The sequence below is a fragment of the Hyperolius riggenbachi genome, chromosome 1, assembly GCF_040937935.1.
Source record: "Hyperolius riggenbachi isolate aHypRig1 chromosome 1, aHypRig1.pri, whole genome shotgun sequence".
Lineage (NCBI taxonomy): Eukaryota > Metazoa > Chordata > Amphibia > Anura > Hyperoliidae > Hyperolius > Hyperolius riggenbachi.
In genome coordinates this window covers 497119176-497146136 of record NC_090646.1, presented here as the reverse complement: position 1 = coordinate 497146136, position 26961 = coordinate 497119176, and the positions used below count along the sequence as shown (strand labels likewise).

General features: G+C 43.3%; 1 protein-coding gene across 2 annotated transcripts in view; it reads left to right on the top strand.

Annotated features, from left to right (window-relative positions):
* The window catches only part of ANKLE2 (ankyrin repeat and LEM domain containing 2), a 57359-nt gene that overhangs the window by 4095 nt on the left and 26303 nt on the right, over positions 1–26961 (top strand). For both annotated transcript variants that reach the window (XM_068243420.1, XM_068243419.1), the window contains exons 2-7: positions 14720–15142; positions 15614–15808; positions 16679–16872; positions 19410–19598; positions 19697–19819; positions 22218–22284. In XM_068243420.1, coding sequence (XP_068099521.1) covers positions 14731–15142; positions 15614–15808; positions 16679–16872; positions 19410–19598; positions 19697–19819; positions 22218–22284 — 1180 coding nt within the window. In that variant the 5' untranslated portion in view covers positions 14720–14730. The remainder of the gene's footprint in view (positions 1–14719; positions 15143–15613; positions 15809–16678; positions 16873–19409; positions 19599–19696; positions 19820–22217; positions 22285–26961) is intronic.

Sequence of the window (26961 nt, the reverse complement as noted above, 5' to 3'; positions counted from 1 at the left end):
CAGTTTAAATAACAATCAGTCATGTCAAGTTGGACATGTGTATACACCTTAACCCTGGTGTCTGATCTCTGATTTCCTGCGGCACATGATGGAACTGCTTTGAGCAGGAGGGGTAAGGATTAGGGATGATCAGATATGCAAATTCTTCTGAGTTGATGCAAATTTTTATGCAAATATATGCAACTTGAAAATGGACCAATCAATTTAAACCGGGTTTTAAATTAATTGGTCCATTTCCAAACTGCATACATTTGCAAAAAAACGTGCATAATTTCGGAAGAATTTGCATCTCCTGGATCAACCCCTAGTAAGGATGAGAATAATTCACTCATCCCTAGATGATTTGGCACTCCAGATCTCTGTCATACACATGCTAAATCAGGGGTGCCCATTAGGTAGATCGTGATCTACCGGGAGATCACAAAGGACTTATGGTAGACCCCTGACCCCACCACATTTTCCTTTCAGTATTTTCAAGTGTGCTCCTAAAATTGTACAGATTGTATTGATTGTAGATCATTTTGACTTGCTGATTTATTTATTTTTAAAGTAGCTCACAAGCCCAAAAAGTGTGGGCACCTCTGTGCTAGATTATTGGCAGATGGCCCACAGACCAGCCGCCTTGGACAAGAACCGTCTTGTATGTGCACAATGCTTTAGTCCACTGTAGGCATTATAATGGAACAGCTAGTTTTTAGCTATGTGAAATGTTCTTGAGTATTGTCAAATCACTGTTATCAACAGCTCTAGCATCTTTCAGTACAATCCTAAAGCACTTCTCTAGGTACTAAAGCTACACATCCTGCAATGTCATCAGCTGATAGACTGCTGTAAGAATCATTCATGGAAAGATTGCTCGGAAATCAAGTGGGAAAACAAATTTCTTCTAACATCATTAACATCTCATTAGGATGTTGTCATATGACTTTATCACCAATCTGAATTGTTTTTCTGTTGTGGTCGCTGCAGTAGGTTCCGCATCTTGTTCTCCTTTTTGTCTTCGTTGAACAGGCAGCTGATCAGAGCATCTGTTCAGCAGTTGTGCTCAGAATGTACCCAGAAAGTGTCACAAACCATCTTTCTGGTTGACCCTTATTGTGGCGCAGACCATTGCAGTATGTACCCTACATAATGCACTTAGTGGGAGGATCTGCCTGCTATAATCACATAATCTCAAGGAATGTGCGACCCTGCTGATCTGTAGCTTAATTTGCCAATAATATGAAAGGTTACCTCCGTCAAACACCATTTTAAACTCCACTTTAACAAAAGAAAAACAAAAATCTTGCCACATAACTTTTTCATATTGCTAGTATTTTGACAAGCTGTTTTCACCATGTATTGAATGGGTCACTGCAAGTCTAGTTTACTGTTGCCATGGTCTTAAAGTGGTATTGTCATCAAATGGTACACTTTGACTCGGCTCCTCCCAGGAACAGGAAATTTCCTTCAGCCTCTCTATACATTTTAAAACAACTGAGGGGCAGACAGTATAGATGTTTCCTGGTTCAGGAACCAGGTCACTCTATGTGCACTCTGTCCTGGAAAGCCTGGGTGGCTAAGGATATGTTGGCATACATAGCAAGCAAAAGTGAAGTACACTAACGGTTGAATGTTGATGTGATTACCTGTCATTTCTATGTAAATTGTAGTATTGTCTCACACACTAGAGTATCAAACCCAACGCCCTGATGAAGAATGGACACGTTCAAAACTAGGCGGCCAATCGGCACACACTGCTGTCCCAACGTCATCCACCCTCAGCCATGCTGGCTCACGGAAGCCCCGAGTACTAGCGGGTCTCGGCGTGGCTTGCCCGGAGTTTGACGCTATGCAGTAAGGAGTTTGCCGTATGCTGAGACGGGAGGTCGCCTGTCAGCTATATGTCCCCTTCAATCAGTTGGGACTTGGAGAGGACGCCCAGTGATACCCATGAAGTGCGCGGTGAGCTCGACCGGACAAAGTGATCTGCTGTGACGTCTGGTTCCCCCGGGAGGTCATGAGTAACAACTGTGGACATCCTGCATGTGATTTGGGGGCCCCTTATCATAGTAACTCTTGACATTTGAAGTGTAATAGCTCTCTGACGTTGTGGATGTTGGACTGTTTGCTGCCAGCTACAAACAACTGCCTGCATAAGTATTGTGCTTCTGCTTTGCCTTGCTTTGATGCATGAAGCCTTTTGTCCATACAGCGGTGGAATTCTTAATCCTGCTTGAAACAAAGTCTCTATAAAGTGTTAGCTTTGCTATCCATGTGGCCACCTACATGCATGGATGATTGAGGCGATGTATGTCTGGGTAGTGTGGTGTGTGTTGGAACTTTGTACAACAGCGCTGTTTCTTTTAACGCTGTGACTTGTTGCACACCTTTTAGCCTTTCTAATACCTAATAAAACGACCCTTTTCTATTTTTGTGTGACCCTTGTCACGCAGTACTTTGTTATAAGCAATATTGTGGGTCAGGTGTTAATCTACTGGCAAAATGGTGAATATTGGGATCGTGGTCCCCCTTTCCCCAACCCCCTATCCCTTTGTGCACTATCAAACCCAATGTGTAAGAAGCAGGGCTGTGGAGTCGGTAAAAAATCATCCAACTCAGACTCCAGGTACCCAAAACGACTCAGACTTCTTAGTTTAATACTTACCAGGGCTGTAGATTTTGTACAAAAATCATCCGACACCTCAGTTTATGAAAACTCCAACTCTGACTCCAGGTACCCAAAATTACTCCGACTCCTCGACTCCAACTCGGACTACACAGCCCTGGTAAGAAAGGGAGTGCTGCAGCTGGAAAAAGAGGGATGACACCTTCTACACAATGTTCAATAGAGTAAAGAGCTGGCACATCCAAAGTAATTCTTTATTGGTTCCATTTTAAAAGCATATGGCCAACGTTTCGGAGCCACGTGGGCCCCTTTATCAAGGCAAAATTTGCTTGCAGGCAAAAATCTGTCTGCCGCTGTGTAAAAGCTCCAGTAGGAGATGTGGCAGACGAGCTCCTCTGTACACTCTGCACAGCGAAGTGTTTTCAGCGGGTGACAGAAATGGACATTGCTATCCATTATTGCCAAGTGTACAGAGGAGCCTGTCTTACTTCCTGCTTTCATGAATGCAGACATATTGTTAACATCCTATGTTGACCAATTAGCTCTCTGCTATGGCAGAAGGCTGATACAGCTGAGTAATCTAATTACAACTTGTGATTAGTCACAGATGGTGGTAATTAGACAGGCTAAACTCTCTAAATACATACAGGGTACATTTCTCTGTTTTTCTTCTGTCCCGTGCAAGTGTTCAGGTCCACTTTAACCTCCCTGGCAGTTTGATTTTTTTTTCCAGATTTTAGTGTCTAAAAGTGGAGCAATTTGTTTAGTGTGCTTTTTAGACCCTAAAATCAGGAAATCACACTGCAGAGAGATCTGCGGTAGCCCCTGAACACATTTGCCTGCCCTGGGATTCAGTGCTGCATTTCTTCCTCCGGTTTCCGGGTGACACTGTAACCCTATAGTAGATCACGCCATGACGACACACATCGATCTTACCAGAGGGATTCAGAGCCTCCGAATACAGGAAGGAGAATGGATGCCTGTGTCTGGATCCTGGGGGAGGTGGGTTAAAAAGCCTTCTGCGCATAAGGCTCTGCACGAGCCTCCCGGCTCCTACCCCGAGTCAGGCTTGAGAGTTCCGCCCCTGGCTGCTTTTTTTTCCACCCCGAGCCTGATTCAGGGATACCTCCAGGGAGTTTGCACTGTCCTCACGGAGTGTGTTAGGGCCAGTTCACACTTGCTTAAAAAACGTACCCGTTTGGGATGATTTTTTTTTATTTTTTTTTACCTCTTGAAGACCAGCTAACGCCGATTGGCGTAAACTGGTCGTTTGCGGGTTTCCATGGAAACCTTTCCATGTCCGTTCATGGAGGGTGTCTCCGTGAATAGCCGGAGAGCCGCCGATCGCGGCTCGCCGGCAAAATGTAAACACGCGGGGAAGAAATCCCTGCTGTTTACATCATACGGCGCTGCTACGCAGCAGCGCCGTAAGGCAGATCGGCGATCCCCGGCCTCTGGCATCTGATAGGCGGAAGCCTATCCTTCAATGCGCAGGATGGAATTCCGTCCTGCGCAGCCCAGGGAGGAAGAGGTAGGGGGAGGGAGCACAGAAAACGCTGCGGAGGGGGCTTTAAAGAGCCCCCCCACAAAACGCAGCAAGCCGGCGGCGCTCAGACCCCCCCAGCAGGACATCCCCTAGTGGGGGAAAAAAGGGGGTAAGTCTGATCGCCCTGGCATAATCCTGATCTGTGCTGCGGGCTGGAGAGCCCACGCAGCACAGATCAGGCAAACCACACCTGGTCGTCAAGTGGTTAAGCTCTGCTTAGTGCAGGAAGTGGATTCTAATATTAAAAATAGGATCTGCCTCCACTTGTTTAAAAAAAAAAAAAAAAAAAAAAAAAAAAAATGGATCTACTTGGCACGTTGCACTAAGTGGAACATAAAGTCTGAACTTGGCACATTTTCCCAGACTGGATGGGAAAATGAATGCTATGAAAGCCTATCAGAATGGACGCTGTCAGTTCTCACTAGGCTAGTTGCCGCGTCTTATTCGCCTGTTTCGATTGCCACCGTGGTTTAAAACTTGCTTGTCCCATCGCCGCCACTTGGTCCCTTCTACACAGCCCGTTGGCTGGCAGAAGCATGGGAATCTCCATTGGGCTGCAAAAGACCAGTGGAAATCTTTAGCAACAGGAAGAATTCTCATTGGTTCATGGTGGACCAATGAAAATTCTCCCTGTTGCTTGGGAGAATTGGCCTGCTGCAGCCTATGGACAGCCGTGCTCCTGCTGCAAATGGACAGATCGAGCGGCGTCTGGACAGGTGAGCGTCGATGCGGAGCGGACAGGAAATTTGTTGCAAGTGCATGCAAAATGGATAGAACACATCTGCCCAGCGCCTAGTTTCTGCTTTGCATCCACTCTAGTGTATACCGGCCCTAATACTGTGCTCCCCACGTCCGCCCATCCAATAGCACCCAGCATATTCAACCACCGTTGTCGTAACCCTAACCCCCCCCCCCCCCCCCCTTCCCCGCCTGCCAAGTGCCCAATGTAATCCTGCACCCAGTGTAACCTTCCCCACCTGGCTACTGTTTCATGCCATCAGGATTGTGTGTATACTGTATACAAAGTTGTTAAAGATGAATCGATGTCTCAGAAAAATGTAATTACTTTTAAGTATAAATCGTCTTCATTTTTTCCCCCACCCAGTCTCAGGTTTACTTTTAAGTGGTCAGCCAAGCTATAGATCTTTCTCTGCTCTGATCATGGAAGGTCATGCTCAGTATGGCATTATGGTGATTTTAAATAAATTCACCGGTCAGGACCAGGACTCTTCAGCTATTGAACTGCAGATCCAACCGTGGAATCCATATTTGCAGTACATTTGGAAGACACAAACGCTGTGATTATCTGGATGTGCCTTATCGGCAATACTAAGGGCAGCTCCCAGATAGGCAAATAATTACCTGTTTGGGAGTTGCCTGGAGTATAACTGATGATGTATGTTCAGAGAATCTGTGTTTGTGGCTTGGTGTGCATTTTCAAATGCACATAATTACACACGTTGCCATCCATAGTTCGGCAACGCATGAGAGGCAGACGCGCAAGAATATCAGAAGTGCATAGGTTGCGCTGTCTGATATTCACATTGCATGCGTTATATACCAGTGCAGTGCGCGAACGTACTGCTGCACAAATTTTTTGAAAAACGAACGGCTGACCCATTCACTACAGTGAATAGGGTCAGCCACACAACGCATGCAGATGGTGTGTATTCATACACGTTGCGTTCCGATCGCACAGCCATCTCCGTGTGATGTGAACGAGGCCTTACTGTTGATGGTGGGTTTTTTTGTTTTTTTGGAGGCCCTGCTGAAGGTAACCTACAATTTTTAATTTTGTGTTTTTATATATACTTGAAATTGTTAGTTCTCAAACAGGGTAGCATATTTTCTCTACCACCATTGCTTTGTCAGAGTGGGAACTCAATTTAGAGGTTTTCTATCAAATTTCCCAGAAGTAGGGTGACTTCTAATCATGGATTTGTGCAATTTCTTTTTTTTCTTCTTTGTTCAATCTGATTCTGGTGAATGTGCTGGCAAGCCTTTGGGAATTGTAGAAAAAGGATCCCCATTGTTGGTGTATGCTGCCCAGTGACCACTCCACCCCAGGCCGGATTTGTTTTACGTGCAATTGTCATTTAATTTTCAACCCTCATTGACTCTAACTGCCTGAAGATCGAATGGCAGATCTTAGAGACATGGCATTTCATTCAGAGTATTCTGATTTGTAGGAAGCCATTTACTCGTGATACATCAGCGCTGCGTAATATGTTGGCACTTTATAAGTACAATAAATAAATAAAATAAATTTAAGGTTTGGAGATGTTATGCTTTTACTTTACTAATTCTGGGGGTCTTCCCATTTAGACTTAACCTTCTGTCTTGAAGTTCTTGCATTGAAGTGCAGATTTTGGCCTACCTATCAGCACTTTCAAAGATTAAGGTGCAGCTTTATTGGTAGTCTTAAAGAACAAGCGACACCCATGCTAACCTAGAAATAAAAAACACATACAGTATAGACCAAAAGTTTGGACACACCTTCTCATTCAGAGTTTTCTTTTTTTTTCATGACTATGAATATTGTAGATTAACACTGAAGGCATCCAAACTATGAATTAACACATATGGAAGTATAGCACATAACCAAAAAGTGTGAAACAACTGAAAATATGTCATATTCTAGGGTCTTCAAAGTAGCCACCTTTTCCTTTGATTACTGCTTTGCACACTCTTGGCATTCTCTTGATGAGCTTCAAGAGGTAGTCACCTGAAATGGTTTTTACTTCACAGGTGTGCCCTGTCAGGTTTAATAAGTGGGATTTCTTGCCTTATAAAAGGGGTTTGGACCATCAGTTGCGCTGTCAGGTAGATACACAGCTGATAGTCCTACTGAATAGACTGTTAGAATTTGTATTATGGCAAGAAAAAAGCAGCTAAGTAAAGAAAAACGAGTGGCCATCATTACTTTAAGAAATGAAGGTCAGTCAGTCATCAAACGCTACAAAGAAACTGACTCACATGCGGACCGCCCCAGGAAAGGAAGACCAAGAGTCACCTCTGCTGCGGAGGATAAGTTCATCCGAGTCACCAGCCTCAGAAATCGCAGTTTAACAGCAGCTCAGATTAGAGAACAGGTCAATGCCACACAGAGTTCTAGTAGCAGACTCATCTCTAGAACAACTGTTAAGAGGCAACTGTGTGAATCAGGCCTTCGTGGTAGAATATATTGCTAGGAAGCCACTAAGGACAGGCAACAAGCAGAAGAGACTTGTTTGGGCTAAAGAACACAAGGAATGGACATTAGAACAGTGGAAATCTATGCTTTGGTCTGAGTCCAAATTTGAGATTTTTGGTTTCAATCACCGTGTCTTTGTGCGACGCAGAAAAGGTGAACGGATGGTCTCTACATGCCTGGTTCCCACCGTGAAGCATGGAGGAGGAGGTGTGATGGTGTGGGGGTGCTTTGCTGGTGATACGGTTGGGGGTTTATTCAAAATTGAAGGCATACTAAACCAGCATGGCTACCACAGCATCTTGCAGCGGCATGCTATTCCATCCGGTTTGCGTTTAGTTGGACCATAATTTATTTTTCAACAGTACAGTGACCCCAAACACACCTCCAGGCTGTGTAAGGGCTATTTGACCAGGAAGGAAAGTGATGGGGTGCTGCGCCAGATGACCTGTCCTCCACCGTTACCAGACCTGAACCCAATCGAGATGGTTTGAGGTGAGCTGGACCGCAGAGTGAAGGCAAAAGGGCCAACAAGTACTAAGCATCTCTGGGAACTCCTTCAAGACTGTTGGAAGACCATTTCAGGTGACTACCTCTTGAAGCTCATCAAGAGAATGCCAAGAGTGTGCAAAGCAGTAATTAAAGCGGATCCGAGATGTAAAACTAACTATAACAAGTAACTTGTCTATATATCTTATCTAAAGTTTAGATCGTTTACACAGCAAATATAGCTGAAAACTGCTTTAATAGAATATGATTATTTCTTCATGTGATACAATGACAGCAGCCATGTTGTTTGTAAACATTACACAGAGGCAGGCTTATCTGCATCTTGAGCAAAAAAACCTAATTCCTCCCCTCTGCCTCTGAAATCTCTGGCTAGTAATACCTCCCCCTCCTTCTTCCCAGACTGAGCTCCCATGAGCTGAAAGTGCCTTGGCTCTCTGAAACCTGTGGGCGTGTCTTGTTTAGTTTATAGGGAATTAGAGTATTAAAACAAAAACAAAAAAGTATTTGGCTTGAGGAATGCCCTATAAACAATAGGAAAGGAACACAATTATGCAATGTGTAAAAGTTCATCTCGGATCCACTTTAAAGCAAGAGGTGGCTACTTTTGAAGAACCTAGAATATGACATATTTCCAGGACGTCTCAGGACAGCAACCCCGAGACTTGTCTCCCTCCATTTCCAACTGGACAGGATACTAGTTAAAATAACATAATTGATTTGGCAGGCATACTATATCAGGCAGCATTCCCTTACCCTCATCAGTTGTTTTCCTGCCCAGCAGGATGCTGGTTGTGTGGGGAGAGCTGGCCAACCATGATAAATTTCAGGAGCCGCAGCATAAAAGTGTCCCCTGTGTCAGCGCTGATCAGGCGAGCCAGCGCGGGTGCTTGCTGTCTGCATCGGCTTCTCCCCCAGTTTGTGTTACACGCCAGAGCGGCTTCCGCTGGAGGACGCGCGCAGGGGGACATGTGACTTCCGCATTACGTGACCGAGGAGGAGGTAGAATGCGTTCCATGGCTCGGCGTGCATCCCAGCGGACATCTCGCCGCATTTAGCCGCTGGTTGAGCTAGTCTGCTCAGTAATGCTGGGGATTTCTAAGGTAAAACAAACCTTTTCATTATGTTTTTGCAGGAAACCTTCAGGTGACCTATTCAAGGGTTGTGCATCCTGGTCAGTCTTGTGTATGCTGACCATGGAAGCTTCCGCAGGCTCTTGCTCCCAGGGTTCTGAGGAGACAAGCTCCACTCCCTCGCTGGTATGTGTCTTCTGTTATGTCTTTATACCGGCTATTATTTGAGGGTTATCAAGCACCCTCCCCTGGTTCCTCAGTTTTAACTTAGTTTCCGTCCTGGAAACACCCAAGAGGAATAGCTGCTGAGTTTATTTTGCCGGATTGGTGTCCTCTTGGCAGCCAGCCAAATCCCTGGGCCACAAGCCATGGTCGGGAGACTGGTGCTGGTGGGGGAGACAAATATAGGAGAACTAGACAGCATAAGAAATGTTACTGTTCCTGACGTTCTCCCCTATGCTGGAAAGATAGGATCACAGACAAGAGCTTCCAAGCTTGTTCCAGCAGCAGGGATATTTACTCATATAGTTCACATTAGAGTGTGGTTCTCCCCCCCCCCCCCCCCCTGTGTGTTTTACCTTCTCTTTTTTTCCTCTATAATCTAGTAAGTGGGAACTTTCTGGGTAATGATAGTTGCAAGGAGTCATTTGCTTCCCATTTGATTGGTCAGGCCTGCAGTAAACCTTTGCTAGCTGTAGAGACTGACAATTGTTGCAGGGATGTGCACTCACATGGTTGATTTTTAGAGTGATTTTTTTTCCCTAATATAAGTTTATACTTTATCTTGTCCTCTGCGTCCATGCAATCTAGCAGTGGGTGCAAAGCAGGAGGTGAAGGTGAATTGTTTCCATTGCGGCAATAGGCTTCCGCAGGGTTCTAATATTTGTCAAGTCTGAACTGCAGCGATGGTGATTGACAATCTATGGAAAATTTCAGGGAGTGAATCTCTGGGTAGTTACAAGGAGTTCCTTGTTTCAAACTTGTTTCAGATCTACATTGCTTTTGTTTCAGGTCTGCATTTGTTTCAGGTCTGTATTGCATTTGTTTTGAATTTTTTTTTGATTTTTCAAACCTGCACTTAAACCTTTTCTGGCTGTAGAGATTGACAATTTTTCAGTGAGGTACACTCTTAGTATTTAAGGTGTAATTCCCCCTGTATGTTTTATCCCCTCTCTATATTCTGGCAAAGGTGAATGTAAAGCAGAGGGTTTCAAGATTCTGGAATCTTAAGCAATGTGGACAGTAGATTTTTCCAGGATTATAAGTAATTGTTAAATCTGCACAAAGGGCAGTGCTCAGTTGTGTGGCAGATTTATTCTGCATGGAAATTCACTGCCCATATAAATCTATGGGTCTGTGCACAGTGCGGGGTTGTACCTGATCGCATTATTCTAAAAAGCTGCATGCAGATTTGTAAAAAGGCCATGTCTGGTCTCCGGTGCAGTTCACACTCATAATGTTGCGTTACTGTGCATGCATTATGAGCTTAACCACTGTGATCCCATCCTAGAGCTATTGTAGCGGTGGGTGCTGTCGATCACTTAAAGAGAACCCGAGGTGGCTTTGTATAACGTTAGTGGGGCACAGAGGCTGGTTGGGCACACTAACACCAGCCTCTGTTGCCCCATGGTGTGTGTCAAAGACCCCCCTGCTCGCCGCTATACCCCCGCAATGCTGGCGACACGCAGCGTGTCGCCAGCACAATGTTTACCCTAGCGCTGTCTGTCAGCGCCGCTCCGCCGCCTCCTCCGCATCGCCGCTACCCGCCCTCGTCCCTTCCCTCACGCTGATTGGAGGGAAGGGACGAGGGCGGGTAGCGGCGATGCGGAGGAGGCGGGGGAGCGGCGCTGACAGACAGCGCTAGAGTAAACATTGTGCTGGCGACGCGCTGCGTGTCGCCAGCACTGCGGGAAGGATAGCGGCGAGCAGGGGGGTCTTTGACACACACCATGGGGCAACAGAGGCTGGTGTTAGTGTGCCCAACCAGCCTCTGTGCCCCACTAACGTTATACAAAGCCACCTCGGGTTCTCTTTAAAGAGAAACTCCCAGTGAAAATTCTTCATTTTTACAATAATTATGTATAAATTATTTAGTCAGTGTTTGCCCGTTTTAAAAGCTTCCCTCTCTTTTTATTTACATTCTGACATTTATCAGATGGTACCATTTTTACTGTTGGCAGGTGATGTAGCTGGAAGTACATGCGGCTTGTTTTTTTTTTTTTTTTTTTTTTTTTTTTTTTTTGGCGGTTGGAAACAGCTGTAAACAGCTATTTCCCACAATGCAACGAGGTTTACAGACCGGAAACTGCCAGGAAAATAGTCCTCACAGTCTCCTGTGGGAGGGGCTTCACCACAATATCAGCCATACAGAGCCCCATCATGATGATCAATTTGTGAACAGGAATAGATTACTCATGTAAAAGGGGGTATCAGCTACTAATTGGGATGAAGTTAAATTCTTGGTCGCGGTTTCTCTTAAGAGGAGAAACTGTTAGGAAGCTGTTAAAACGGATTCCAAGAATGGCAAGTTAGATAAGACTAAAGCTGTCAAACCTGATAAGTATGAGAAATCTGCAGCCTCTTCTGAAGCTGTGTCTAAATCTAGGAATTGTGCTATGTGAAGTGACCGTATGCCTGATTCTGCAGAACACCTGTGTCAATTATGCACTGAAAAGGTGGTGAAAGATGAATCTCCTACATAGCTTAAAGATTTGATGGGATGGTTGAGATCAGAGATGTCCTCTACTATTAAAGAAATTGAAGAATCTGCTTTCACACTTTCTAATTCAGATGTTACACCTGCATCTACCCCCTCTACTTCTGATGCACCTATTGCTGGTCCTTCTAATCCTCCTAACAGATCTCCTTAAGAGGAAGAGAGTCGAGGTTGATTCAGATGAATTTGACGTCTGAAGTGGAAGTGGATATCTATTCTTTGGAAGAATTACCACAGTCCAAAGTAGACGCATCGGAGGGTAAAGGCGTTAAGTCTCAGAAATGTGCTTTTCCACAGAATTTTTGAATGAGTTAATTGAAGCTATGCATAGGGCTATGGGCATTACCAAGGAACAAAAACTTATTCCTATTATTCAGATGTACAAACGTTTATCTGACCTAAGGTTGTATCTAAATTCCATAGATCTCAAGAGATCTTTTTACCATCCTTTTGCAGTAATCCATCAAATCGAAAGGAAGAAAGGTTGCACTGTCTAGGTGTTAAGGTGTCTAATTGAATGAATATCTTCAGAGATCCAAGAATTGGAGGAAGTCCAATGCTTTGTTGGTTCTTTTTTGCCAGAAAGCAGCCATCTAAAGAAACTATTGCAAGATGGATCAGACAAGCTATTGCTTTCTTACTTGCACCAGGGCAAGCAGTTATCAGGACCAGTGAAAGGTCATTCAACCACAGCGGTTTCTACTTCCTGGGCAGAGAAAGCTATTAACCTACCTAGCGGTATGGACAGAAATGTCCATTCAAAAAAACATGCTGTGAACAGTATAAACATGCATACACATCAATACTCTCCTGCACTGTATACTAGACCCTTGCTTGACACATTTTGGCAAGTTACAGGAAAAAAAAAGTTTTAAAAATAATTTTTATCACTGTTTGCACAGAAATCCTGGGGAAATTGAACGCTGGGTAGGTTAATAAATGGCAACCTGGTCAAGCCACAATACCTTTGTTAAGCATTATAGACTTGATTTAACCTCTAACTCTGACTTAAGTTTTGGTAGAAGAGTTTTCCAGGCTGTAATCCCTCCCTAATTATGTCTTGTTTATCCTCTCGGGTTTGCTGTCCTGAGACGTCCTGGAAAGACAAACTTACTTATGGTAAGGTCTTTTCCAGAAGTCGGAAGGACAGCACCCTTAGTACCCACCCTGATGTATTGTTAATTATTAAAATTTATTTGAAGCATCATTCTGTGTGGTCTTTTTTATTACTGATGAGGGTAAGGGAATGCTGCCTTATATAGTATGCCTGCCTAATTATGTTAATTATTTTAACTAGTATCCTGTCCAGTTGGAAATGGAGGGAGACAAGTCTCGGGGTTTCTGTCCTTCCGACTCCTGGAAAAGACCTTACCGTAAGTAAGTTTGTCTTCATTTGTTTCACACTTTTTGGTTATGTACTGTGTTAATTCATAGTTTGGATGCCTTCAGTGTGAATCTACAATGTTCATAGTCAAGAAAATAAAGAAAACTGTTTAAATGAGAGGGTGTGTCCAAACTTTTGGTCTGTACTGTATATAAGTAGATAAATACTACTTCTACTTACATAACAGATGTATTGTGCTATCCACGTAATAATTCCTGTGAATTTTATAAAGGAAAAGCAGAAAATCCTATTCTAGGCAGTGGCCATTTTGCCAAGCTAATGCTGACATATCCTCCCTGACTCTTGTTCCCCCCCCCCCCCCTCCCCTCCCTTCTCTTACTCATTGTGTATTCATGAGCTGGCCTCCTCCCAGAGTCTTCAGACACTCCCACTGAGGTGTATACTAGGAACTGCACTGTATTTTTATTTTTTACTCCAATCGCTGAGTCACCTCAGCCTTGCTTGTAAACGCAAGTGATCAGAGGGTGTTTCTGATAAGCAGCTAGGCAGGGAAATAAATGAAAGAGGAGGAATATATTATAGATCAACTCCCAGCATTCCACTGTTTGGCACGGACTACTAAAGAGCCAGTGTTACTAAACTGTGATCACTCCAAGCCATAACAGCAGAAAAAGTTTTGCAAGTTTTGAATGCAGGATTAGCATCCTTATCACTGAATACACTCAGACCAGTTGCTGTTGAAATTTGATTTTTATGATGACAATACCGCTTTAGAAAAAAAATGTTCACTAGAGGTGCTTCTAGTATGCAGGTTTAGTGGACCAGGAAATCCCAGGACTAAGAAAATACAAAGGCAAAGAAAAAACAGGAGCCAATAGTAAAAAATGCCAAAGCACCAGAGCAATTTGTAGCATAAGAGAATTATTTATGGAGTAATTCCCACCTCTTCTTTGGCTTGAGAGGTTCCTCAGTGGTCACCCTTCTGGTAATTGGGATTGTTCCAAAAGTTGTGTTGTGCTTAAATACAACCTCACGATAGAGGTGTAGTAGTAACATCTGCTGGATGGAGGCCCATAAATTATAAAATGGTTTGAAAGAGGTGAGGCAGTGATTGGCTTACATAGCAGCCTGTACAACTGATAGAAAACTCAAATATTGCACTAATAGGATCGGACAACACGTTTCATGGCGGTACTTGGGTCAGTAATACCAAAAATGTGCAGTGTAGCTAAGGAGATCAACCTAGAGTGCCTGTATAGCAGGTTTCTTCAATAGAGGATCTGTCGGTTATGATAGATCTAATGGTTACATAAGCAATGGCTTGCTCAAGGCCACCGCAAAATAAGATTGATATCTGGCCGAAATCGGTTGGAAGGATTGATCATGTGCATAGCGTTGACAGCGGTCTATATCACGAAGAGCGACAGATCTCTGCCTGGTGTCCCAAGTGTAAAAGTGTAGTCCTATTATATATCCTATTACAATACAAATATTCCTATATATAGCATTTTGCATCATTGAAATGTATAAGTGCCTGAGATTGAAATATACTACTCTGTAATGTCTAATGAACCAGTTATCTGTTTATTTATGTCTGTATAATGATGCACAGGAGAGTTTTTCTACTAGGGTGAAGAATGAAATAAAATACTTTATAAAACTATAGTTCCTTCAGAACAAAGTAAAATCTGCTGAAATGATTTGTCATTGCTAATGTTTTTCCTTCTTCCTTAGCTGAGCGGAGTATGGAAGACATTCTAAACAATTTAAGGCTACTGGACCCAGATGAGCTTCGTGAAGAGATATTAAAGGCTGGAATAAAATGTGGGCCTATTACTTCAACCACTAGATCTATATTTGAAAAGAAACTAGCTCGGACTTTACTGGAACAGCAAGGTGTAGACTTAGATGCATTAAATTCCAAAGGTGGGAAGCATGCAACCGACCATATGCCATCTCAATGCTCTGATGACCGGGACTTTGGCTATAGCGTTGGTTTAAACCCTCCTGCTGAAGAAGAGTACAAGTCACTATGTGTCTCTGCAACTCATTCAAGCCTTGGGAATGAAGCAAGAGTCTCTAATCAGACACTTTCTAATGATCCAACAGTGTTTTATGCAGTTTGTCCAGTGTTTGAGGATACTTTAATTAGAAATGGTAAGACTGCCGAATTGCCTCTTTTTATTATTACATCAGTCTCAATTATCATATTGATTTGGAATGAGGTATGTGACTGGTGAACTGACCAGTGAGGGCCATTTGCAAATTAGTTTTGATTTGCTCTTCCATAATTCTCTAGTTATAATCATTGTTACTGCACCATCTTCTTCCAATGAGCTGTGCAGGCTGCAATATAGACAATAGTGAGTAGCTTATACTTCCACAAGTCATAATTATAATAGGTGTTTCTTAAAGTATAAGTTATGCAGGTAATGCCTTCTTCAGAATTTGCACAAAGCAAGACAGGGAGATTATTTAAAATTCATGTGATTAAGGTTGATGGCTTGACTGGAACGCAGATTCTTCGAGCTACAAGCCCAGAATTCTAACCTCTAGACCGCTTTGATGACATCTAGAAATGTCCACAAAGTTTGGCCTTTAATGAACTAATTTTTGTTGTTTTTCTAGAAAAGGTACATATTTACACAGACAAGAAAGAAGCGCTTCAAGTTTGGAAAATGCTGAAGGGATCACGTTTCAAGGCTTTCCATTCTAGAGAAGAAGCAGAAAAGTTTGCCAAAGGATTATGTGAATATTTCCCTTCTCCTGGCAAATCCTCTTTGCCCTCATCCCCTGTGAAAATGTCTTCTTCTCTTCTTAGAGGTAAGCAATGTTACACATTTAATATACAATATGGTAGCTTTTCAAACCTCAGCAGTGATAAGTAAGGCTCAAACAGTTGCAAATTTGGTGACCTGAAAAGATCGTGCGTGACCAAGCATCCAGAAGGACGCAAACCATCCGTCGCTCGCCCACAATCTGTGCCTGCCCCCCCACCACTGTTTACCAGAGTACCAAAGCTGCCAGCACGCACAGCGTGTATATGGGCGACACCACCCTAATGATGTGTGTATGACAATCTGGATGCAATAAACCGCACAAGCAATAAGATGGATGGTGCATGTTTTGCTTTCGTCTTGCAGGACCTGAAAAGATCATACAGATTTGCAACGTGTGTGTAATGGTGAGTCTTGGTGCCTGCAGTCTGGTCATCAGGATCTGACGTTCTTGCACCATTCCAAACAGTTATACAATAGAATCTTGTTATAGTTAACTCTAATATGGTAAACCTCTTGCTATAGTAAACTCAGTCCCCAGGTCCTGACCATGCACCTGTATGGATATACAATGTACGACCAATCCTGATATAGTAAACTTCTTATATAGTAAACAACTTGGCCAAATCTCTGAAGTTTACTATAAGGGGATTTTACTGTAGTCATTTCCTGCTGCAGCTCGTTCCTACTTGTCGTCTTCTCTCCATAGGGCAGAACCTGCTCCAGACAGTTTGTTAAGGTATAGGTCACCTGAAACTGTCAAGAATGATTATTTTGGGCCACCAACATTGCAGGTGTGTGCTGGGTCTAAGATTGCCTTCATTTACTAATTCCTACGGAGACAGTTAATACTTTGCTTATGTGTTACTGATTGCTGGGTTTGTGTGCGCAAAATTACTTATTTGATACTACCTAGATGGAGCCATGTCCCCAGAGGCAGACAGCCTCAACAAGGAGAAGGCAAACAGCTTTAAAAGTCCCAGGACACAAGACCTGACAGCAAAGCTAAGGAAAGCCGTGGAGAAGGGAGACCTGACTACATTTTCAGACCTTATCTGGAGCAATCCCCGTTATCTTATAGGAGCAGGAGACAACCCAACAGTTGTACAGGTAGAAGTGCACACATTTTGCATCTCTGACTCCTATTCATTTGGTTTAGTTGTACAAGTGCGTTTCCCTAGCCAACCAGAGCAGTCTTTGTCAAGCCAGATTTCAGGAACAACTTGTAGGGTATATTCCTGATCTATTTGTAGAATGGCAAGTGAGAGCTCTAGTATGTTTCCCCTAAAACACAGCTAAATCTATAAGTGCGGTCCACTTACTGCAATAGATCCTGCAGATCCACTGTAGCGTGACAAGTATGAATGCCTCCTATTTTATAAAATGGGAGTCGTTCACTATTCGTTTAGCAACGAGAATGAACAAAAAAAAGTCACTTCTCCATTCAAGTGGAAACAGAGCCAGAAAGTAGCTGGGATTGGTTTGCAGACCATAGGTGTGATGAGCTTGAGACCCCAAGTTTGGTAATAGGAAATGGGCCTTAATTAAGTTTATATAGATACACAAAGGTGTGGGTTTTTTTCCCCTAAAAGTCTATATCTAAAGGTAATGGTTATTGTTTATATAAGTAGACATGGTTGCTTTTGCTATGTTCAGTTTTAAGTTTGGTTGGGCTTTACACCCTGCGAAAATGCTTGGATCTCTGAAAAGAAAGACCTGTTAGTGGTTTCCCAGGACAGGTTTTATAGCACCACAAATTTTAATAATAGACTTGTATTAGCATGATGATGATCCATACATAATGTAGATTAAGGCTGGTTTAACAGTGGGACGTTAAAGTCCCACGTTACAGCAGCCAGTAACGCAGCCTAACTCACAGCACTGTAAAATCAATGTGCTGTTCACAGTGCACGCGTTTTGCGTTACATAGTAACGCAGCACGTTTAAACAAAGTGCTGCATGCTGTACGTTATACTTGGCTAAGCCACGTTAGACTGTTTGCACATGCTCAGTACTGTTGGAGGAGGAGGTCTCCCCTCCTCCTCTGCGGCCAGCCACATGGCTAATTAATATTCACTGCACCGTGGTGACTCGTGGTGGGACTGTAGTGTTGTCCGGATCATAAACGAATCGTTCATTTGATCCGGATCTTTTTTGTGAGTTGAATCATCCGGATCATCACAATGAAAGATTCGGTTCACAGTGGATGTCTATCTGGAAGAAACAGGAACATACAGAATGTACACTGCAGGGAAAGTCCTGTCCTGCTAGTCAATTCACCCAGTCTGCTTCCCTAGTAAAATGATTCAAATGATTCGGTTCAAAGATCCGGATCTTTTCAATGACCCAATTCAAATGATCCGAATCCTTAAAAAGATCCGGACTTCCTATCACTAACCTGGAGCGCTGCTTTGAGAGCTGCATAACGCAGCTCAATCTGACGTCCAACTTCAACACCACCATGCGTTGCGTTAGGGGCACGTTATGCGACCATAACGTCCCCTAAGACGCAACGTCTTGGTGGGAAAGTAGCCTAAAGCAAGTGTCCAAAATACCTATAAACCAAATAACATAGATTAATAAAAACCTATTAAATTCTTGCTAATGTGTTCAAAGTTCTCTTCCCATGGCTGAGTATGATGGAAGACTGTAATTTTTAGCCAGTCACATCTCCTATGAAGTGCAGTGATGACCGTACAGTAGATAAGTCATGTAACACAAGACTATTTATAAACTGCGTTATCAGAATCCTTTAGTATCCATATGTAAGAGGGTGTTATGGAACATACCTTCTGATCCCAGATATAGAACTGGATCTAGCATTTGAGAACATGGAACACTGGAGGAAGTACCAATGATAAAGTAGGGGGTACCTCAGCTGGCTAAATGTAGGGGGTTGGAGGGAGACTTTTCTGTGCGCTCAAGACATAGTTGCAACCCTCAGAGACCCTGACGTTTATGCAACCTGCCCTGGTAACCAAGAAGGGCTTAAGTTTGTCAGCAGCTATTTACTCCGCCAACTTACATAGTTATTTTGGTTGAAAAAAGACCTACGTCCATCGAGTTCAACCAGAAAAATTCTTTACATGATTTACACCAATACCTATTATAGGGAAATAGCATCTTTGGTGTGCTTGGACAAATGTCACCTCATCATTTTACTGTGATCAGGCTTGTATGTTTTGTTTTTTTTTTGTTTTTTTTTAAGGAAACCAGAGCGACATAAAGTAAACGTTTTATACATACCTGAGGCTTCCTTCAGCCCCATGCTGATGGATCGCTCCCACGACGCCGTTCTCAGTCTCCCACTTCGGCACTGGGTCCCGTCACTTCAGCCAGTCGCGGCCAGTCTGACACAAGTGAAGTGCGCTATTTACGTATTTCTCCAGCAGCCGCTGGAGAGATACGTAGAGGGCGCACTTCTACTGCACAGACTGGCCGCGACTTGCAGAACTTAGGGGAGGCGATACCGAAGAGGGAGAAGACTGAGGAGCGATTCGTACGCATGGGGCTGGAGGAAGTCCTAGGTATGTATAAAATGTTTTATTTTGTCAGCTCTGGTACAGTTTAATTTGTCTGAGATGTCAATGGATTTCAAAACAAATGCTTGAATGCAAATTTTCCTGAGTTAATTTTGCATATTGCAGGAAGGATGCCGATACAATGTGATGCACGTAGCTGCTAAAGAGAACCAGGCTTGTATAAGCCAGATGTTGCTTGATGCCTTGGAGAGTCCAGATTTCATGAGGCTTATGTATCCTGATGATGATGAGGTTATGCTTCAAAAACGTATTCGATACATTGTTGATCTGTATCTGAACACACCTGATAAAATGGTAAGCAGTCTAATTAACATAGCATTAATTTACTCTGTAAGGCTTCTCTTTGTTCATGCATGTAAGCATTTTTTTTAATATATATACTTATTTTTTAGGCTTTCGATACTCCTTTGCATTTTGCTTGCAAATTTGGTTGTGCAGAGGTAGTCAATGTGCTGTGCTCACATCCCGACATCATTAAGAATCCTAGAAACAAGTATGGTCAGACTCCAGAAGAGGTATGGATTGTTTTCCTCTTCTAAATATTAATGTGTCCAAAATTGCTATTATCTTGCACAGGAGGGGATTGCCCGATGCCCCATATGTGTGTGTGTGTGCCGGTTGCTTGAGAATCAAGGCAGCCGGCCCTAAAATAACTTACCTCCCTCCCCCTTGTAGATTAAATGCAGAGCAGCATGCAGCGGAAACTTCTTACAAAATCTCCAGGTGCCAGTCTTTTTCACCTCCTGCAGCTGCATCCTTTGTGAGCAGCTCCTGAAGCATGCGTGTGACTTGCGAGAGCTGTACATGGACACAGCAGTTGGAAACTGTTGGAGTGAAGAGGACCGGCGTCCTGAGGTTTATAACTTGTTTCCGCTGTGCTCCTCTCTGAAAGGAATGTCCTCATTCTGCCCTGACAGCAGTTACTGTCCCGGTAAATGTTGCAGACTTGTCACAGTAGATTCCGACATCTCGTCTTGGATGCTACATGTAGTGTCCATTGTGGATTGTTTGTGGGTCATTTTCCCCGTAGGGGCACAAAATGCAACGTGATGGAATGTCGAGAAGCCGTGTAAACCGATTCCAAGCGCTTTTTTGCATGGTGGCAATAAACATTCAGAATCAGCTAAACAAGCTGCCGCCAGTTGTCCATCTGAACCAGCCTTTACAATAACCATGTGCTTCCTGATGTGAGATGGCAGGAACAATGCTCAGATGGCCACAGGGCAATTACTACATCAAGACCACATGGTAATTCTAGGTGCATACATGTTAAAAAAAAAAATCCCCAAAAACATGCAGGGAAGTGTTCTTAAGATTTTTCACTGATCGGTGCTGCGGGGGCTCTACAGCCCGCAGCACCGATCAGGAGTGCAGCAGGGCGATCAGACTACCCCCCTTTTTTCCCCACTAGGGGGATGTCCTGCTGGGGGGGGTCTGATCGCCGCCGGCCATCTGCGTTTTGCGGGGGGGGGCTTCTCAAAGCCCCCCTCCGCAGCCATTTCCGCCCTCTTCCTCCTTACCTCCCTCCCTCCCTCTCTCCGTAATGCGCAGGACGGAGTTCCGTCCTGCGCATTGAAGGATAGGCTTCAGCCTATCATATGCCGGCGATCCCCGGCCAATCAGAGGCCGGGGATCGCCGATCTGCCTTACGGCGCTGCTGCGCAGCAGCGCCGTATGATGTAAACAGCGGGGATTTCTTCCCCGCCTGTTTACATTTTGCCGGAGAGCTGCGATCGGCGGCTCTCCGGCTGTTCACGGAGACACCCTCCGTGAACTGACATGGAAAGGCCGCTCGATCGAGCGGCCGTTTCCATGGTAACCCGCAGACGACCAGTTTACGCCAATCGGCGTTAGCTGGTCGTCAAGAGGTTAAGCCGACTGCAGCTTCTGCCAGCATTTATAATTCATGGCTGGGTAATGCACATGCCTCAATGCATGCTGGGAGATCTCCCAGCATGTATTGTGGTGTGCGTACTCGCATGACCCCCACCGTAAATTACGAATGCCAGAAATCGCATTTTGCTCAAGATGATGTTGCATGTTGTACAGGCTGGGGGTCAGAAGAGCAGCACCCCTGTGGGTAAGCAATTGGGCTAACCCCAACAGCACACACCATTACGTTTTTAAAAAGAAAGAAATCACTGCTGAATTTGCTTTAACATATGGACCTATTTTAACCGTAATTCACATTAGGGTTTATGGTGATGCCCAAGTTTTGTGGGCTCTTTCCGATTTCCATCCTAGGTTACATAGAGCAATTGAAAAGTTCAAAACGCTCAACCCCCGTAGTTCAAACCGGTAGGTGCAAGATCAGGAAAGCCAAGCCAGTCCACGAGTATACACAGAAGGATCCGCAGACCAGGTACTGGTAGAAAAACGCTGATATTCTTTATTCAAAAATTCTGCATGGCAATAGCAATAAAACCACAAGGTTCAACTGACGCGTGTCGGGCTTACAATCTGCCCTTAGTCACAGGTTACATACCTTCGTTCAGAGCAGCCTTTCTTTAGAAAGTCCACTGATAAAATCACAGGTAGCACTATTTCATTACCTAGTTCAGTCATTTTCACCCCACTATGACTGCTTATTGAGCTGGTAGAGGAGCCCATTTTTGGACTGCATATTGAGCTGGTAGAGGAGCCCATTTTTGGATGGCTTGCACTTAAAACAAGGTCAGGGTCAAGTTTCCTTAAAAATCCCAATAGAAGATGTGGATATCCTTTTCTGTTGCTTTTTGTCTGGAGCAGTGTATTGAGAATTACATTTGTTATCTGAACGGCTGTTGTTCTGATTTTAGGCATGTTAATCTTTAGTAGTACAACTTTTTTAGTATTCCTAATTACGTAGTTACATGAAATATACTTGACAGTACTGTCCGCTAATATTTCACTAATCTTTAAATTTGCACACAGGTTATATGTGAGAGAAGCAAAAATAAATGTGCAGATCTGAAAATAAAGATTAAAGAATATCTAAAAGGTACAGTTCAGACCACCTCTTGCTAGAAATTTGCCATTGTCCTGTGTCCGTGCAATGTATTAATGTGTAATGCGTATTTATGTTTATAATTGGCTTTCCATTACTTTTTGCAACCAACCATACGTTTAAAAACTAAAAAGTTTTGGTTGCATTACTTTTTGTTTGAAATCTGTACTGTGTGGTTCATTAGTTGTCAGTACAGTTAGGGCTCTTTCACACCAAAAATCGCAAAAAGCAAACGCAATCTTAAAGTGAATGTTTACCAATTAAAAAATAAAGTCAGATACTCACCTAAGGAGAGGGAAGGCTCGGTCCTAATGAGCCTTCCCTCTCCTCTCCCGATGCCCGGTCCCGCGCAGCATCCCCCGTAGCAGTATTCGACCAGTTCAGTCAAATACTGCCACTTCCGCAGCTGAAGGGAGCTTTCGGGAGCACTCGGGTTCCCGAAGACGGGCCGCTCCATACTACGCATGCGCGAGCGCCCTCTATGACACACTCGCGCGTGCGTAGTATGGAGCGGCCCGCTCCCGAAGACCTCCGAAGTCCCTGCGGCGGCGGACGCGAACGGGGGAGCCAGCGCAGCACCGAGGGCATCAAGAGAGGAGAGGGAAGGCTCATTAGGACCGAGCCTTCCCTCTCCTTAGGTGAGTATCTGACTTTTTTATTTTTTAATTGGTAACCACTGGCTTTAAACACGAAAGCTATTTTCCTGCATTTAGCATTTCTCTTTGTTTGCCTCAATTGAACCACAGGAAAAATGCAGCAAGGCAGCAATTGCCTTTTAGAAAAAAAAAACGTAATGCATTCAATGTGAATGCTTTCTCATGTTTACCAATTTAAAGGAGCTGACCTTGCGAACGGGAAAATATCAGCATTCCAAAAATCAGATCAGAACACACTTGGCGTGAATGGGCCCTTAGCCCAGTTTTCTTTGCCACTGAATGAATTTGCTGCATAGACCTCAAACTACTGTAGCTTGTTTACTACATCTGCACAAACTGAGTGAGTGGAAAGCTGACACTTGCTAGTCTCGACAAAGCTTGTTACAATCGGTGTGTTGTAACCAAGCATTTATACAAGATAAGCAGTTTGAAGTAAGATGTCACATTCATCCTGGCAATTTGTAGAGCTGAACTGAAGAGTTGTTTTATTTTTCACAAAAGGAATTTTGAATTCCCTGTCATCACTTCCGCACTACATATGCCTCTAATCGTGCAAACGCCAATTTACTGCAAGCCCTACATTTGACATGCAAGGCTAATTACCAGTGTTGCCCAGTGACAAGACTTGTGATTAAAAAAAACTATCTGGAGATGGTCTATAATTCATGTGTCTCGGGGTTTGGATCTCTGGGGTTCTGGGAAGTTACAAGTAGGCACCCCTGCATGTCACCTGTCAGAATGTTTAAAGGTAACCAGAAATTAAATAATGAAAAGATTTTATACATACCCACCTGACGCTTCCTCCAGCCCTATACGCACGGATCGCTCCCACACCACCGTCCTCCACTGCCTGCAACTACGAGAACCGGCTCCTGTCACTGATGTCATCGGATCCAGCTACACAGGAGAAGTGCACCCTCTACGTATCTCTCCAGCGGCTACTGGAGAGATATGCAAAGAGCGCACTTCTCCTATGCTAGACTGGCTCCGACTGACGGAAGAGCGGGGAGCCGGTTCTCGTAGCTGCGGGCCACGGAGGACGGTGGTGTGGGAGCGATCAGAGCGGATGGGGCTGGAGGAAGCCCCAGGTATGTATAAAATCTTTTCTTTATTTCGTCTCTGGTTCAATTTACGTGCATTGTAAATTATGCACATAGATGCATTACAAGTACTCCTGTTGATCATCGTATCTCTCAAGTGATGGGTGTTCAAACGGTACGGGGCCTTATGGGGAGGCTGGGATGGAGTGAAGAATTGACTGAAATTGTGAGCAGTGGTTTACAATTCATTTTGGAACAGAACTCCTTTCAATTTGAGAATGTATGGTATTGGCAGATATCTGGAACGGCGATGGGGACATGTGGCGCCCACATTTGCCAATCTTTCTGGCCGAATGGGAGAGGCGATATGTCTTTTGCGAAGTCAAACCATTCCGCTCTTCTATCAGGGTGTGGTCCAGATATATTGACAATCGTCACGGTCGTTTGGACGTCCACGAGGGACCAATTTGATGCATTTCTTAAAATACCTACAGACTAATGATATGAATATATGATTTACTAATGAATGGGGAGGGAAGGAGGTGCCATTCTTGGACTTGGTGGTGGGATTGTCGCCACAAGGGTATTATACAAGAGGATTTTGTAAATAGACTGCTACTAATGCAGTCCTTCACTGGAACAGTTATCACCTGGATCATACAAAAAAAGTCAATGCCATTCAGTCAATTTATGCGACTAAAACTCGGCAATAAAGCAGATGAGGACTTTTTGACTCAAGCTTTTGAACTTAAAGCGGAATATAACCCTGCATTTCAACTTTGCTCTAAAATATTATTTACAGCATATTATATGCAAAAAGCATTTTTTTTTTTTTTACTAGACCAGCATTGGAAGGGTTACACACAGAGGTTTAAAGGTCAGTGGAGAGATATGCAGAAGTTCAGATAGATACATTCTATTTAGTTAAATGTATCTATTGATAAATGTTACACACTCTTTGGCTGTCCTCCAAGCTCCTTCTCAGAGAGATGAGTCACATTCAACACTTAGGCCACATACACACATCAGACCATAGTCTTTTGAAAATGAAAGATCACAGACCAATCTTACCACCCTTCATGTAGTATGAGAGCCATACTCTACAGTCTTTTCTATGGAGCTAAACTCCACATCAGAAACAAATCTTTGCAAGATGCTGCACACACAGATGCTGTACAGACACAAAAGATCAGTATCTGCAAAAGATCTGTTCCTGCCAAAAATCCATTCCTGCAAATTGCAATGATAGTCTTGAGATCTGCAGATCATCATACACACATGATTTAACTGACGTTCATCTGCAGATCAGATCCACCAGGATGGATTTTCAGATCTGCAGATGAATGTCAGTTAAATCATGTGTGTATGATGATCTGCAGATCTCATAGACTATCATTGCAATTTGCAGGAATGGATTTTTGGCAGGAACAGTTCTTTTGCAGATACTGATCTTTTGTGTCTATACAGCATCTGTGTGTGCAGCATCTTGCCAAGATTTTTTCCTGATGTGGAGTTCAGCTTCATAGAAAAGACTGTGTAGAGTATGGCTCTTATACTACAGGAAGGGTGGTAAGATTGGTCTGTGATCTTTCATTTTCCAAAGACTATGGTCTGATGTGTGTATGTGGCCTTAGATACATTTATGTAAACAAAATGTATCTATTTCAGCTTCAGATGCGTCTGCAGAAATCTCCAGGAACTTTAAAGCCCTGTGTAACCCTTCCAATGCTGGTCTAGTAAAAAAAAATGCTGGTTGCATATAATATGCTGTAAATAGTGTTTTAGAGCAAAGTTGAAATGCAGGGTTGTATTCCGCTTTAAAATTGATTTATCCAGAGAGGGTATCCTGTTAAAGTGATAGATGACACATTACAAGAAACATGGATGAAGGCTAGAAACTGGAAAAGGACAAAGCAACGGATAGGAGGGGATTCAAGATCCTCAGGAAGGCCATTTTTCACATTTGATTTTTCCCCTATGGCGGATAAAATTAGTGATATTAACAGAAACTGGACAATGTTGAGCGATTACCCTTTTTTGAAAAATAAGGTTCGAGAACCACCTGTGGTCTCCTTTAGAAGATGTAGAACAATTGGGGACATAACATCTAGTGAATTTAAGGGTAAGAAAAGGACCACCTGGCTGTCAGAATATATACCAAGTGGGAATTATCCATGTGGTCATTGTTCTACTTTCCCTTTCACTGAAAAACGAAAAAACATTGCAAAGCGGAATATAACCCTGCATTTCAACTTTGCTCTAAAACATTATTTATAGCATATTATATGCAACCAGCATTTTTTTTACTAGACAAGCATTGGAAGGGTTACATACAGAGCTTTAAAGTTCCATGGAGAGAAATGCAGACGCATCCAAAGTTTAGATAGATACATTTAAGTAAACACAATGTAACAAGTGTGGAATGTGACACACACTTTGTGCAGGAGCTGGAGGACAGCCAGAGAGTGTGTAACATTCCTCACTTGCTATATTGTTTACTTAAATGTATCTATCTAAACTTCGGATGCGTCTGCATTTCTCTCCATGAAACTTTAACCACTTGAGGACCGCGGGCTTTACCCCCCTTAAGGACCAGACCCTTTTTTTTCCATTCAGACCACTGCAGCTTTCACGGTTTATTGCTCACTCATACAACCTACCACCTAAATGAATTTTGGCTCCTTTTCTTGTCACTGATAAAGCTTTCTTTTGGTGCTATTTGATTGCTGCTGCGATTTTTACTTTTTATTATATTCATCAAAAAAGACATGAATTTTGGCAAAAAATGATTTATTTTTTTTTAACTTTCTGTGCGGACATTTTTCAAATAAAGTAAAATTTCTGTATACATGCAGCACGAAAAATGTGGACAAACATGCTTTTGATTAAAAAAAAAAAAACATTCAGCCTATATTTATTGGTTTGGGTAAAAGTTATAGCGTTTACAAACTATCGTGCAAAAAGTGAATTTTCCC